Below are 17,255 nucleotides of genomic sequence, written 5' to 3'. Positions count from 1 at the left end.
ACAGAATGATGACTTGGTTGAAGAAGATCATAATGCAATACAACCTATCTACCTAAGATATGATCATACTCAGGAATGGAATGAGATGAAGCCTCGATTAGGTATGAAATACTCTACTACTGTTGAACTTAAATACTATCTTAGCTACTATGTTGTAGCAAATGGTTAATCTGTGGTATGAAAAGAATGACAAGAGTAAGTTGCTAGTTAGGTGTTGTAAAGGAAAGGATCCAACATGCCCTTTTAGATTGTATGCTTCCTGGATGAAAGAGGAACACACTTTTTAGATTAAGTCTCATAGAACAGAGCACAAGTGATCTAGGGAATTCAAACTTGGGTCAATTGTAACATATAAGTGGATACGGAAACAATTTGTGAATGATGTTTTGGAGAGTCCTAAACTGAGTTTGAGGAAAATGAAAGCCCTAGTGATAACAATGTTGGAGGACATAAGATGTTGGGCAATGCAGAGGTTATGGATGCATAAGCAAAAAAGTTTGAGTTGGGATTTGGACATATGCCTAAGTATCAGAAGGGAGATAGAGGACTTGAAAGAAGTGCAAAGGTTAATAACACTTGCATTAGTTATACATTGGTTTATAATGGTAATTGACTATCTTCTTGTATATTGACAGATTTTGGGTACCTTATGTAAGTGGCTACAAAGAATTTGAAGTGTTCTCAGGAAATGAGAGGTATGCTATTGATCTGAATCAGAGGTCATGTGGATGCAGAAGCTGGCAACTCACAGGCATTCCATGTGTACATGTCATATCAACAATTTCACCATTGAACCTAGATGTGGAGGCTTTTGTATCAAACTCCTATACTAAAGCCTTTTTCCTTAGTAGTTGTGAGTATAACATCCACCCACTCAATCATAGTTCTGAGTGGCCACGTGTTGAAGGACTTCATACTATTTTGCATCCATTAAGGAGGAGGTTACCTGGCAGGCCATGTGTCAAAAGGAAAAGAGATCAGGCAGAAAGAGAGCTAAGTGGGCACAAAAGGCATACTGTGTCAAGGGCAGGCATTCGTCTAAGATGTACCATTTGCCACCAAACTGGCCACAACAAAGCCACATGCCCAAGTACGTCAACTCCAGCTCCAAGCACAACAAGTCTAAGTTAATCAACTCCAGCTCCAAGCACAGCAGGTCCAAGTCAATCAACTCCAGCACCAAGCACTCCTACTCCTGCTGTAAATGAAGTTCCTCTGAAGAAAGCTCTTGTCAAGAGAACTCATGTGAAGACAACTCCTGTGAATAAGGCTCCTGTGAAGAGAAGTCCTATGAAGAAGGTTCCCTTGAATGATGTTGGTAGGGTGAGAAAGTTTTCAGAAAGAATCATAGAAATTTGTCTTTAGAAAAATGTTAAAGTCAAGGATGGAACTGGATGTAGCCAAGACAAACCTGTGACCTTAGAGTAATTAGGTTTTGGTGTAGTGGGGTAATGCATGTGATATATATTTTGATGTAGTGTGGGGTAATCTTTTGAACTTAATTACTATATTACCCCTACTAGTTGTTTACTTTTGATGTACTTGTCGAATATTTTGAACTAAATTAATGTGTTACCCCTACTGGTGGGCTTATCTTTTGTAATTTTAAATGGCTTGATGCCTTTTGTCAGCCACTTTTATTTGTCTTCACATCCAATTGTCTATAAAAGAATATTTCCTGTAATTTGTCTTGGTTTTACCTCCATTTGACTGATTTAATTACATCAACATTCATACATAATATCAATAAACTTTACCATTGCATAAACATAAAGTACATCAACATCCATTACATAAACAAGAATTACACAAAAAGTCTATTACATCAACATCCCTTAAAACCTCCAGAAGCATATCTTCAACCCCAAAAATAACCTTAACAATGACCAACATAATCAATACACAAACCATAACCTTCAACTGTTTCACTTCTTCTCTAAGAAATGTCACATCCTCTAAAACTTGTATAAGATAATCTGCAACATCTGAAAGAGTATCTTCTGCAATGGACTTCATATTCCCAGGTTCTTCATCAATCCATTCCCAAACTTTACACTTTTTCCCTGGTTTCTGTAGTAATAAAATCAACAACATAGAAGGTAAGAAGAAAAAAAATTGATGCCATTTGACAAATAAAATCAATTTAGGTATTTACCAATGACTTAGGGCACACTCGGAATTTCTTTCCAGGGTTATCTTTGGTCTTGGAGGTATGAATTCTTGTAGGGAGTTTACAATCACAGAGGACTTCCTTATCTACTCTGTGATTGCTTGAACCTGTGGAGATTCTTGAGCCACTCGATATCTTCTTTCTTCTTCTACAACAAAACTATGATTCCTCTTGATTTTGGATGTTAACATTGTTTATAAAGAGTGATCAAGCTAATTAATTGTTATGCGGTTGTTTTTAGTGCCACGTGTGCTTCCATATCAGCAAAACCTATAGAATTCGGTCAAAATGACCTAATATGCATATTAATAAAATATAAGGGTTTAATTTACAAAAAACAAAACAAAAACTAAATATATACATTTCAAAAAATAAATTACCCTATCAACCCATTTTCCTTTGATAAACAACCAAAAGCCTAATAATAATAATAATAATAATAATAATAATAATAATAATAATAATAAAAAAAGTTAAACGGCAAAAGCAGCTAAAAAGGATAAGCGGCGGCAGTGCAGTGCCTGTGCCCCTGTGCTGCACTTCTCTGATTGGATAGGAGAAAGAGCGTTGACTCTTTGCTGGATCGGTATTTGACTTGGGGACTTTTTTAAACAACTTTGTTGGCCGGCCCAGTTCTAGCCGACGTCCAGTATCCCACCACCATTTTTAATTTAAAATTCTAGTCAAAAGTAAGTTTGCTTGTTTTTAGATGGATAAATGTTTCGTAACTTTAGTTTGTTAATTTATTTAAAAATTATTAGCTTAAAGAAATATTTAATCATATTCCATCTTATCTTTTGAAAAAAAAATATACAATCAAGTCGGAAATTAGTCACGTTATAACGTGATATTGGTAAAATATTTATTCATATGATCATATTTTATATTATATAAATCTATATAATTATATTATAGTTTTTAGCAATTTATACAACTAACTAAAGTCATGCAACATGGTTTCACTTGATTCCAAGTAAAATGTTGCATAATTTGATCCTACGATAAAACGAGGTTGTATATTTTGTCGAAAACTGCATTTTTTATACAAATTAGGACATAAACGCTATCACATAAATTAGTATTTAGCCTTTTTTTATAAGTACATGACAATAAAAACATATTGGTTGCATTAAGGTTATTGGGTATGAGCAACATGTTAAGACATGTTATCATATCAAAAATTTGTCAACTCACGTGCCTTGTCATCCTTAATACCATTTGAATTATGTAGGAAATGATGTTCAAATGCTATAACATGTTAAGAAATACAAAGAGAGTTAGAGAGAGAAAGAGAAAATAGCTTTTGACCAGTTAATGCTCACATTACTTTCCGTGGCCATGATAACATTTCTTTACATAACATCAAATAACATGAGTGGGGGCGGTGTGCTGCGTGTTATGACGGCGTTATTAGGCTTCCAACTCAGATTAACGCCTCTTGGCGTTGCCCATACCTACCAGTCTAAATCATACATGTTTTGTCTAATGTGAAAACCTATGTCACAATGAAGTATTTTTTGATGTTATCGTCAAATATTTGGGTGGTTTAAGGGTGCTTATTGTATGTATTCTCGGTATCTAATATATGTTGGTGATTTAGTGTCACCATAACATTTTGGGTAATTAGAACTTACATGTGAGTTAAGGGGTTTCATAATTTGAACTCTAATATATGTATGGGTATGTGCGGAGTGTACACATGTATAGGATCGAATTAAAAGTCGGTTCGACGACGTGTCAGGCGTCCGTGTGCAGCACCCATAGGTCTGTGGTTTCCACAATGGTAGCTTCCCTTTGGCAGGGTCTAGGGACAGCGCCCCTAGCGGGGTCCAAGGGGAAGAACCCCTGACTGGGATCCCGCATTAGTTTAAAAGTGGGTACATAGTGGAAAAATCGAATTCTTGAGGGTGATTATGGTAAAACTAACTAAGATCTTCAGTTTTGGAAACCATTGATTTCCTCATTAATTCTAGATTCCCTTGACTTGTTTCCAAAGCAACCCATGACGGTCAACCCTAAAACAAAACCCTACTTATCGTTTTATATATAAATGACTCTCATCTTGAGGATAAAAGACGACCTTTTTAGCTCTCGTTTTCTTCATTAGAACTCAGAATCTTCAAGCAATTTGGCTTACGTTTTCTGTGACTAGATTCGTAAGTGTCCCCTTGGGATTATCCTAGGACGAGTTTCTTGTAACCCAGACATAAGGTAGAAATATTAGTTCGGAAAGTGTTTACCCAATCCAAGGGATATCCAGAACTCCACTATAACCCTACCCAATTTCTAACAATCGAACTGATATATTTTGTTTCTGGAGATGGGTTCATTAATCCGCGAGATGACCATAAAGTTCACAAAGCTGGAGAAGTTTGAAGGTGTTGGTTTCAGGCACTGGAAGAAGAAGATACACTTCATGCTGACCACTCCGAAGACAACATACATGCTGACTACTCTAAGACCACCTGAACCGGAGGAAGATGTTGATGAGACACTTGAAGACACTAATAAGAGGCAAAAGTGGGACAATGACAACTACATCTACAAAGGTCACATCTTGGACGGTATGTCTGATGCTCTATTTGATATACATGGTGATGCTTTAACTGTTAAGGATTTGTGGGACATCCTTGAATTGAAATACATCACTGAGGATACTTCTAGCAAGAAGTTTCTGGTTAGTGACTTTAATAACTTTTAGATGGTCGATTCAAGGTCTGAAACTGAACAATACAATGAACTCATTGGTATTTGTGGTCAATTTAAACTGCATAATATGAATATGGATGAATCCTTTGTTGTGTCAAGTGTAATTGACAAAATTCCACCATCTTGGAAGGATTTCAAACATAACCTAAAACATCAAAAGGAGGAGATGTCATTGGCTCAACTTGTTAGTCATATTCATATTTAAGAATCTCTTTGTACGAAGGAAATTGACATATCTGATAAAACCAAAGGGAAAGTTGAATCTGGACAACCCTATGTTCATATGGTTGAAAATAAATCCAGGAACCCGAACCATAAAGGACATGGAAAACGTAAGCACGAACATGTCCCAAAAAAACTCCAACAAAAAGAAAAAGGAACTGGTTTGTTGGAGGTGCAACAGGGTGGGGCATTGCAAGCGTGATTTTCATATGAACTTAGGCAACAATAATAACAATAATGGTGTTGGAAACAATGGAGCCAATGGAAGTGTGAATGGATCTACATGCCAAGTTAAAGGAGGTCATTTTTTGACTAACTTTGATAATTCTAATCAGAATTATGTTTATTATGTTTCACTTATTCCTGAATCGTTCTATGTATAGGATGATAATGTTGCTTGGTAGATCGACTCTGAGGTAACGAACCATGCATGCAAGGATAAACAATTGTTTGAAACATTAACACCGCTGGAAGATGGATCGGTGCTGAGAATGGAAGACGATTCTTTCATACCTATTTGTGGTGTCGGTGTCTTGTGTCTTGAATTTACTTCTGGAAAGACTATTAGGCTTTTTGATGTTTTGTTTGTTCCTAAGATTCAAAAGAATCTTGTTAGTTCTAGTTGCTTAAATTCTGATGGTTTTAAACAAGTTATTGAGTCGAATAAGTTCATCTTATCTCGAGGTGGAATATTTATTGGTTTTGGATATTTATATAATAGAATGTTTCGCTTGAGTATTGTTGACAAATTATTACCTGCTCAAAATTCTGCATTTTTATCTTCTACAACTAATGTTGATAAATTTATGCTTTGGCATGTAAGATTAGGTCATGCCAACTTTAGAAGGATGCATGAGATGTCAAAATATGGATTAATTCCAACCTTTGACATGACTTCTGATAAATGTAAAACATGTATGCTTACAAAAGTGACAAAACAACCCTTTCCTAGTGTCACTAGAAATTCAACTATTTTGGAACTCGTAGACAGTGACCTGTGTGATGTTCACTTCACTCTTTCCTTGGGAAACAAAAAGTATGTAGTCACCTTGATTGATGACTGCACTCGCTTTTGCTATGTGTATTTGTTACATTCTAAGGATGAAGCCTTAGATAAATTCAAAATATATAAAACCGAGGTGGAATTGCAATTGGGCAATCTGGTTAATTGTGTTAAGACTAATAGGGGAGGTGAATATATGGATCTCATATACTTCCAATCAGTGGGTATCATTCATGATACCATGATACCTTACTCACCCCAAAATAATGGAATTGATGAACCTAAAAATTGAGTTTTAAGGGAAATGGTAAACTCGATGTTGTCATACTCTGGATTAAGTAATGGATTCTAGATAGAGGCCATGTTAACAGTCTATTACTTATTAAATATGGTTCCAAATAAAAACAACAAATCTGTCCCATATGAAATTTGGTTCAAGAAAAAAATCGAATTTAACTATTTTTGGGTTTGGATTTGTCGGGCAGTTGTAAAACTAACCGAGCATAAAAGGACAACTTTGGGAGAATGTGGAATAGACTGTATATTGATTGTATATGTTGAACATTCCAAGGCATATAGGTTCTACTAAATTGAACCTAATGATTCGGTATCGGTTAACACCGTTATTGAGTCACGAGATGTAATTTTTGATGAGATGCGCTTTGGATATATTCAAAGGCCTAAGGATCTGACTTCTGGCACCAATGACGTGAAAAATATAGAAAGTTCAGATGGTGTTACTAAACCAGAAACACAAGAGCTACGAAAAAGCAAAAGCGACCAAATTTTGAAAAATTTCGGTTCTAACTTCCAAATGTACTTGGTGGAAGGCAATAAGGATGAGGAGGGTCTTCAATAATCTTATCGTAACATTATTGAGAATGATCTGAATCCATCTCAAGAGGCCATGCAATCTCAAGATGTAATATTTTGGAAGGAAGCAACTGATGATGAAATGTCATCAATTTTTGAAAAAAACATCTAGGTGTTGACTCATTTTCCTCAAGGTTCTAAAACACTTGGTTGCAAATGGATTTTCAAAAAGAAAATGAATGTTAATGGGACTATTGACAAGTTCAAAGTCTGGTTAGTCATTCAAGGTTTTAGACAAAATTCGGTGTTGACTATTTTGATACGTATACTCCGGTTGCGCATATTTCTAATATTAGATTGTTGATAGCCTTGGCAAGAATCTACAATATGGTTGTTCTTCAGATGGATGTGAAAATAGCCTTTTTGAATGGTGAACTCTAAAAGGAAGCTTACATGAAACCACCAGATTATTTCATTATGCCCGGTAAAGAGCATATGGTTTGTAAACTTGTCAAATCTTGCTATAAGCTGAAACAAGCACCTAAACAATGGCATCAAAATTTTGATGAGGTTATTTTGTCCTATGTTTCAATATTAACCAATTTGAAAAATGTGTTTATAGTAGATTTGATGATGCTACTAGTGTTGGAGTGATCATTTGCTTATATGTAGATGCCATGTTGATTATCGATACCGACCAAAATCAAGTAGATAAAACAATGAAATGGTTATCATTAAAGTTTTCCATGAAAGATTTGGGAGAGGATGATATAATTCTTGGAATAAGGATTAAAAGCATGAACAAAGGCTTGATAATGACTCAAAGTCATTATATTGAGAAAATTCTCAAGCGGGTTAATTTTACCGATTGTTCTCTTGTGAGCACTCCTATGGATCCAAGTATGAAACCGATGGACAACACAAGAACTCCTATTTCACAATTGGAATACTCTAAGGCCATTGGTAGTTTGATATATGTAATGACAAGTACCAGACCTGATATTGCATTTGTTGTAGTAAAATTGAGCAGGTACACTAAAAATCCTAATGCTTAACATTGGCAAGCAGTGAATAGAGTGTTTAAGTTTCTCAAGGGAACCATGGAGTATGGATTTAATTACTTGGGATATCCTTCGATTTTGTAAGGAAATTCAGATGTAAGTTGTATAACCAACCTGGAGGATCATTCCTCAATGATTGGTTGGGTGTTCTTACTTGGGGGAAATACCATTTCTTGGGCTTCCAATAAGCAAACCTGCGTTACAAAATCAACAATGGAATCTGAGTTTGTTGTGTTGCATTTTGCTAGTAAAGAAGTTGAATGGTTAAGGAACTTAGTTTATGAGATTCCTTTGTGGTCTAAACCGATAACACCTATTTCTATCCATTGTGATAACGTTGCTGCTTTGGGTAAGGCCTATACTCAATTGTGTAATGCAAGTGTCGACACTTAGGTATCCGACACAGTATGGTTAGAGAACTAATCATCAATGGTGTAATTTTGATTGAGTTTGTGAAATCGCAACATAATTTAGCAGATCATTTGACCAAAGTTTTGTCAAGAGACTTAGTGCACAAGTTTGTGATTGGGATGTGATTAAAGTCCATATAAATTTTGTAATGGTGAGACACCCAATTCCCTTCTAATATGACATTAGGAGTTGAATTCAATGTGTAAAGCTCACACTTATAGATTGGAACACATGAAGTATACATCCCAGGTAATGTGTTCAGTTCTGTAGTTGTCAAGGTTGAAGATAACCTCTTAATAATTCCTTTGATTAAATGTATGCCCAGATACATGGAGAGGATTTACCTACGCGATTATGAAATCTATCCACATTTCAAGAGGTTGTGGACTTGGCCTTGATACGATCATGAGAGCATTAGGACACGTAGCTTAATAATAGTGTCAAGTTGTATTTTGCTAGAATTTTCAATAAACTAGTATGTATTTTACTTTATGGTATTCAAATGGGCTAATGGGTTCAATTCTTAGAGCACCCTAATTCTCGAGTATTTGTAAGGGTATGATACTAAGTGGAAATTCAATCGTTAGAACATTTTCATTATGTACTGGTTTGTTTTTGTTTTGGTAATGTTATGTTTGTTCAAGGGTTACACTAAAATGGAGGAGGATTGTTGGTGATTTTAGTGTCACCAATACATTTGGTGTAATTGGAACTTACATGTTAGCTAAGGGGCTTCATAATTTGTACTCTAATATATGTTTAGGTATGTACGAAGTGCATGCATGTATAAGATCGAATTAGAAGTCGGTTCGACGACATCTCAAGGCTCCAGGGCAGTGGTCTGGGGTTTCCAAAGGGGCAACGCCCCTTTGGTAGTGTCTAGAGACAGCGCCCCTGGCGAGATCCAAGGGGAAGAGCTCCTGGATGGGGTCCCGCTTCAGTTTACATGTGGGTACATAGTGGAAAAATCAAATTCTTGAGGGTGATTATGGTAAAACTAACTAAGATCTCTAGTTTTAGAAACCATTGATTTCTTCATTAATTATGGATTCCCATGACTTGTTTCCAAAGCAACCTATGAAGGCCAACCCTAAAAAAAACCCTAATTATCATTTTCCATATAAACGACTCTCTTCTTGAGGAGAAAAGACACCCTTTTCAGCTCTCGTTTTCTTCATACGAACTTAGAATCTTCTAGCACTTTGGCTTACGTCTTCTATGCCTAGATTCATAAGTTTCCCCTTAGGATTATCCTAGGCTGAGTTTTTTGTAATCTGATCATAGGGTAGAAATATCAGTTCGGAAAGTGTTTACACAATCCAAGGGATATCCAGATCTCCACTATAATCCTACCTAATTTCTAACAATATCTTTTTTCCTCACAAATTAGATGGATTTGGAGGGAAGTAGGCTTAAGGGCATGTATTTTTCTCATAATTTTATTTTCATTTTTTTTCTTAACTTAGGGACACCAACACACCGTTTCATTTTTTCCCTCCTTTTCTTTTATCTTCATGTTTTCCTTCCTTTTCTTTCCTTTCATTTATTAAAACTAGGAAACTCGGTGTAAAAGAGATATTCATGAATAACAAATGTGTACAAGGATTGGTTCGATTATATTCAACTATGGTCATCAAACTGGAAAATATAATATATAATTGCATGGCTTGAAATTTAGGGGATTCGGCTATGATATGGTGTTCAATGCCTTTATTTAGATTGTAAGTAAATGGGAAGATGGTCTGGTCACCAACTCATCTTGACCAAAGAATTACATGTAATCTACTAGAAATGTATGTATTAACACTTCTCATGTGTATGATGTTTGGTGTTCATAAAAGTTTGGTATGGATGAGATGATGTCCACGATCATATAAACAAACTTTCATGTTGGTTATTGATCTTTAATATTTTAATTCGTGAGGAGGAGAATTAAGATGTGGAGAAGTATAACTTTCATGATTTTTCTTCCATTTGATACGAGTATTTAGGTTCTATAAATACATTTGAAATAAGTTTTTTTTTTATAAGTGATATGTCATTTGTGGAAGTTGGCCAGGAGAGCGTTAACATTTCTACCTCAAGTCACTTTTAACAATTATACGTTTAATTGTAATGTTTAAAGTATAAATAATTTAAATGATAAAATTATTGCGACTGATAAAATGAAATTTTAAAATGATGTTGAAGGGGTAAAAGGAACACATATTTTTGATAATGATGGGGTTAATGACGAGGTTAAGAAAGCTAAAGAATATGATTTGGATGTGACTAGTGGATCAATTTGTTCTATTTCATTTGGCACTCAATCCATGATGGATGAGGTTGATATATAACAAAACAGATCTGTTAAAACACAAAGCATGGCAATGAGATCTCATATAAGGATTACGGGGGGAGGGATTCAAAGTGTTGTTTCAAAAGAAAATTGTCGATGAGATCGCAATTCATGTTGGTTTTGAATGGGCTCAAATGAGGGCTATCAAGGCGAAGAAAAAGATAGGCATGAGGCTTTTTATATCATATAATGTTATTCAATTGGGGTACAAATTCTGGACAATTATCATCATGTTACACATAGGTTTGTCAAAGGAGATGGAGGCGATAAAAATTTGTCAAAGATATTTAGGTTGAGGAAGGTTTTGCAAGGTGATGTAAATTTTTAATCAAATTAGTGTTCTTGAACACAAAATTTAGGATAGTTACAATGGGGATACAAACATATGCAAGAAAGGGCAGAGAAGCTATTGTTTTTATAAAAATAAAGTAGATGATGGCCGATAAAAATGGTATTGATAAGGTAGAGAGTAAAGATGACACTCAAGATTCTAAGTGTAACACCTCATTCTTTATACCTTTAAAATTACCTGGTTTTAAAACATCATTTGAAATACATTTAATATTATCCAAATGTGGTCCAAAAAGAACATTTTAAAGTACTAAACCATGGGGGTTACAACTTCATACCAATTACAAACCATCATGAAGCAAATCATAGGTACAAACTAGTTCAAAAGTAAGTAGTATAACTACAAAGCTTCAATTGACCTATTCACCATTGTTGTTATTCATAAAAATTTATCTTCTAAGAACTACATCCTTTTAGTTCTTGATACATGAAGCCCTAATACATGCCACTAGAAAGAAAACAGGGTACATAAGAACACAATGTCTCATGAGGTACATGGATTTTAGGTATAATAACTTCAAAACAGTTAATATTTTTTTTACTTCAACATAATTCATGCAAGATGCTATGTATACAATACATGATCGCATAACATTACAAGCTATGTTGGGATATCCTAACTCATTATTTCAGGTTTCTTTTATCTCTATCAGTTGTGTATCAATTCATGATTTTTATACATAGGCCCCGACCGAAAATGGTGACACCTCATATATGTACCAAGATATGAAGAATAGATCAATATATCATGGTAAAATTCCCATTGAAGAGACTAATTGAAATAGTCACCTAAAATGAAAGTTTCAAATAGTTAAGGTATACAAGGTTGTAACACGATAATCAAGAGACAAAGGTTTCATGTAAAGAACTTATGGATAGTTATATCTAAATTCACAAGGTCTTCTAGATATCTAAAATTTAAAATTTTCTTTGATCTTCTCCCAGTATTCAAATATCAGTACGAGTCAAAATTTATAAGTTATGCTTGGAAAGCCTAGTAATCCTCGTGAATCGACACTTAAGGGAATTAGAAATTTGCAACATTTAAAACCTAAAGTTAACTGCCAAAAATATTTGAAATCATCAAAAGGTTAATAATAATCATTATTTTGGAAAAGAAACATTTTAATAGAGCATTTTAAAATCATCAACATAATAAATTTTACACATATAGAATGCATTACATATTCTTCTATTTCCCATAACCCAAATGCTTTACTCCCACATTATTCCCTTTCATACTAAAGGTTTGAATGGTAACAAGAAGAACAAGTAAGGTACTTGCATCACACTAAACCCACATAGTGGCTTCAAACAACCCTAAACTTACAAAAGATTCAAAAATAGAGTTTTGGATTCATGTGGGGATCATATACGAAACCGCAAAATGGGTGTATAAGTTTCATCCTAAGATCATGATAATTTGGATTCTTAATCACAAGCAAAATGCATTACTACTTAAACAATACGTAATCCCAAAAAGTGAACAAGCAACATAGAAGTCTCAACCCATCCTAAGTGGAGGCACAAGTAAATGAACAATCATTTTCAAAATAATAAATTTACACATTTATGAGAAAGTTGTTTTCAAAATATAATTAATTAATGCACAAAATACTTATAGTAGTCAAATAGCATAGAAATTGATAATCATAGTGAATAACAATTCAAAATTCTTCATATAGTATAGGGATATGTACTTTTGGGTAAACTACTCACCGTACCAAATGTACACACACCACTTCACTCATAGTGTGGTTTGAACACTTAGTAGTCACATATAGTTATCATTAATTCAAGTATTCAATGACTAATTACATTCTAGATGCCTAAAAAGGTTACACACCTAAAATAATCATTTTCCATCATACTTAAGCTTATGGAAGGTAATGGAATAACAAAAGGTGAGCTAGATAAAAACATAAATGTGTGCATATGTCCAAGTTACCTATAATATTTTCCATTTCATTTATAATGATTTAGGGATATTATATAACATTCAAATACTAGTTCTAAAACTTAATAACATGATAACTAACATCATTAACATGATTGGATCATTCTTTTAAGAAATCACCATGCTTTTTCCTAGCATGTTTATCATTTTAAGAGATAATCATCCTAATTTTCCATTAAAGCTTCAAACTCTATTATGATTTATACATTAGATTTCCTTCAATGCTTTGAACATAAAACACTTAAATATACACAAAAATCATATTAGGACCTTAATTTCATAGTAAGTTACAAATTTAGATGGAAATAAGGGTGATCTACTGTTGTTAGGGTTCAAAATATCCATCGAAGCATTATAAATTCAACTTGATTATTAGGTTGAGTCCTTGATAATGATTTGAAATTAGCATGAATATAAACACAAATCATATGAGACTTAATCAATGTTCAAATTTTTATTTATACAAATCAAGTGGTGATTCATGAAAAGTAGGTCTCAAAACACCCTTTTAAGTTTCATAAACATAATTCAGGCCATGTCAAAGGATAAAATCGAATGGATTAGTAATCTAACACTAAAATATAATAAAAAAAACACATATACTTAATAAAATCATCATTAACTGGAGATCAATGAACAAAAGGCGTGGTTCATAATTGATAGAATTTAAATTATACTTCAAACATCGAAGCAAATAGAGAAAACTACCTTAGTATTAACTAAAAACATTTGTTCCAAGAACTTTTAGTAGAACTTTAGTTGCTCAAGTACTTCAAAAAAGCATCCATTGATCTATATGTATTATCTAAATCATCCTAATGAGGGGGAGAATAAGGAGTTTGGGCTTTAACTTCATATATTTGCTTATATGACACTTACGATCCTTTAGTTTTTTAATTTTTTCTTTTGGTGTTAAAACCATTATAATACCTTCAATAACTATTATATTTACTCTACCAACCTTATTTAGTTAAAATTTAACATTTGGACCCTAAATATTTTAACTAAATTAAATCTAAATTTCGCAAATTGGCTAGTTTAGTCCCCTAAACTATAGATCTCTAATTTCCCTTATTAATTTTGTTTATTTTGTTTATATTTTTTATATATTTTTTTATATATTTTTTAAATTCACTAAATGGTTGAACTTCTATCCCTAAAATTTAGGTGTTACACATGGCATCATAATCGTACGACATCTACCTCGCAAAGGGATGTATATTCCCAGTAGACTCTTTTATATCCCATTTTAGGGATATCATGAGTCTTACAATCATAGCATATCTATTATGCACTTCACATTCAATATATGCATGAGCACTGCTTTTCCTTTATGTAATTCAATTATATTCAAGTTCCATGATATATGTATGCTATAAGTATAAGCTTGTATAACTTGAAGGACATTCATAAAGCTTTTCATAATATTATGCATGTTGGATCCCATTTTTACTAGCTAGGTGCAAAATAATAAATATCTCGAAGTTAAACCGATATAAAAATTGATAAACACAAAGTTAAGTAATTTGGTAGTTTAATGGATATAAATAGTATAGAAGATGACTCTAAAGAATAATGACATGCAAGATATTTCTCATCCGCTCTCTCTACTTAAAGGACTACATATTTGGTGCACTCAAAATAAATGATAATTTCATTTCGTTTATTTGAAGTGAAGGGAATCTTACACAACATAAATGAAATATTTTAATCTAGTTACCACTCATCATTATAGAACATTTTGTAACACCCCGACGATGAGGTATTTCCAAATTTAACCCTTAAATATGAAGTTTTATGGTATTTCGTACTAGTGTATCAGAAATCTTGCAAATGACCCATAGTGGCATTTTTTTAATTTTGGGCCGAGATCTAGTACATTGTGCATACGCCATGTACGTTGGGCATACATGCAAGGGTTTAGTACACAGGTCGTATGTGCGAGGCTCTCAAACCCTAAATTTTAGAGTTTGGACCCTATTTAAGCATCTTTATGGCCTCCAATCTCATCTCTCATCAGCCTCCAATACCTCCATTCGATTTTAGCAAAACCTAGCCACTTGTTTGAGCATTCTTGACTATGTGTGTGTGTGTGTTTCGGTGGTCTTAAAGGAGATAGAAGGAAGTAAAACCACCTTGGAAGCTTGAAGGAGCTTTGGATCTGGGATTTTCACCTCTCTAGCAACCTCCAAGAGGTATAAAGTTCTAAACTTGGCATGTATTTCTTTAGATCTAGCTAAGTTCTTGATTTATGAGCATTTTGTCCCACGTCTTGAAGTTTTTGGAGTATGGCATGCTCTAGTCCATTCTAGCTATCCTTTCAGATGTTCTGAGGGGTTTAGAAACATAAAAATAGGGTTTTGGCTCTTAATCCCTCTCCATGCATGTGTTTTTTTGTCTTAATGGATTAAGAGGATAAGGTTTTTAGCTTTAGCACTTATTGGCCATGCATGACCATAAATTTGGAAACTTTATGGTTAAGGATGATATTTGTGAATTGGATCTGCATTTTGGTCGTGATAGCTTAAGTAATAAGGTCTTAACTCGTTAAGTGGAGAATTAGTTGTGTCAGTTGGGCATACCAATGGGTACGTTGTGCATACGCAGTTTGGGCCTTGACTCCTCGGACAATGAGTACACCCCGCTCACATCCGAAGTACATCCCACGTACGAGGTTTTGGTTGACTCAGCTAATTTTGTTGATTTTGACCGAATTTGATCAAGGGTCTTTTGGGAAATTGTTATTAATTTAGAATGTGAAATGTTTTGATTATTAGGAGTCGGGTTGAGATGGTTTTCAGAGCAGAGATTCATTCATACTGTATTCGGAGTGAGAGGTGAGTTTTCCTCACTGTACTTATGGGTCGAAGGCACCACGACTGACCTATTGGATCAGATATCCTGATTTTTATATGCGGTTATACAAAGATATGTAGTTACTGGTTATGCGCATCACTAACATATATTCGCATATACAGACATCAAATATAACTAGAGCACAGGCCCATCAGGCCACTAACATACCAATCCCTAAGGATCATAAAAACATAACATACTTTTTATCATGATTTCGATCTATCAGAACATAATCGCATATATCATATCATAACCATAACAATTAAAGGGTCGGCCTTGGTGCCTTAGACCCTTTTGATACAGTGAGGATAACTCACCTTGCAGATGTCGACTCAGTAGATAAACTTCAACTCTCGGATCATTTGCCAAAAACTCCACCACCTATTACCATAATACGAATATACCCATAAGTCCTTAACCTTACAAAGTACTCCATAAACCAACTAGTCAAACTTTGGTCAAAGTCAAAGTCCTCAGTCAAGGTCAACAGTCTACGTTGACGCTTACTCTCCGAGTACCCTCGGCTACTCGCCAAGTTCCTTGAAGTACTTGTCCACTCGCCGAGTCACCGGAGTGACTCGTCGAGTTCCTTTGGTTTACGATCGAACTCTAAGGCCACTCGTCGAGTTTCCTTCTTGCAACTCGACGGTTATACACACATACATAAATTAGGGAAACTTCAACCGACTTGCTGAGTTGTTCATACAATGCGTCGAGCCTATGGTAATCTCCAACGGACTCGCCGAATTGTTCTTCCAGCTCGTCGAGTTCATTCCTATCTTCATATGACTCGTCGAGTCGACCATGCGACTCGCCGAGTCCCTTCAGTGCTTTTTGCCATACAGACTCATTTGAGCTATGAAACTACTCCAAACTACAGATCCAAGATTCTAAGGCATGCTTTTCACGTAAAGTTGCAAACTTTACGTGCATGCATAGCTAAAAAGGCTCTTAATGTCAAATCCAAGCTCATAATGGGGTTTCATACTCAAGGAAAGCTTCACACATGGCCAAACTTGGATCTTTATGACTCTAGGACCCAAGAAGGGTCCAGATCTGAAGTTACAACTTCAGATCTAGCTCATATCCCACAATATCATCACAATCAAACCATAAAAAAAACCCTAGATCTCAACCAAATGAGGTCTAGAAGAAAAATGAAGTAAAGGTGGTGACTTGATACCTCCAAATGATGCTAACTGAGGTAGATTTCTGACTCCCACACCTTCCTTGCTCCTAGTCTCTCGCCCTCCAAGCTCTTCCTTCCCAAAAACCTTCTTTACAAAGCTCAAGACACACAAGAATGAAGCACCACACGAATTAGGGTTTCTATGAGCTCTCAAGGACTGCAAAGAGGCCAAAGG

At 34.7% G+C, this 17,255-nt stretch overlaps 1 protein-coding gene across 1 annotated transcript; it reads left to right on the top strand.

Annotated features, from left to right (window-relative positions):
- The first annotated feature begins 437 nt into the window (after window positions 1–437).
- Window positions 438–1,131, top strand: LOC145064401 (uncharacterized). The gene is made up of 2 exons (XM_079011863.1): window positions 438–565; window positions 636–1,131. Exons 1-2 carry the CDS (start codon window positions 438–440, stop codon window positions 1,129–1,131), a joined length of 624 nt encoding a protein of 207 aa, XP_078867989.1.
- Window positions 1,132–17,255: the final 16,124 nt, after the last annotated feature.

The sequence above is a fragment of the Lactuca serriola genome, chromosome 7 (genome assembly GCF_051521515.1).
Source record: "Lactuca serriola cultivar US96UC23 chromosome 7, Lser_US96UC23_V15, whole genome shotgun sequence".
Classification (NCBI taxonomy): Eukaryota; Viridiplantae; Streptophyta; class Magnoliopsida; order Asterales; family Asteraceae; genus Lactuca; species Lactuca serriola.
Note: the sequence above shows the minus strand (reverse complement) of the source record. Positions and strands in the feature narration are given on the sequence as shown.

Coding starts and splice junctions, on each gene's coding strand:
- LOC145064401 (XM_079011863.1), top strand. CDS start 438: ATGTTGGAGGACATAAGATGTTGGGCAATGCAGAGGTTATGGATGCAT. Junction 566..635: donor GACTTGAAAGAAGTGCAAAG/GTTAATAACACT, acceptor GTATATTGACAG/ATTTTGGGTACCTTATGTAA.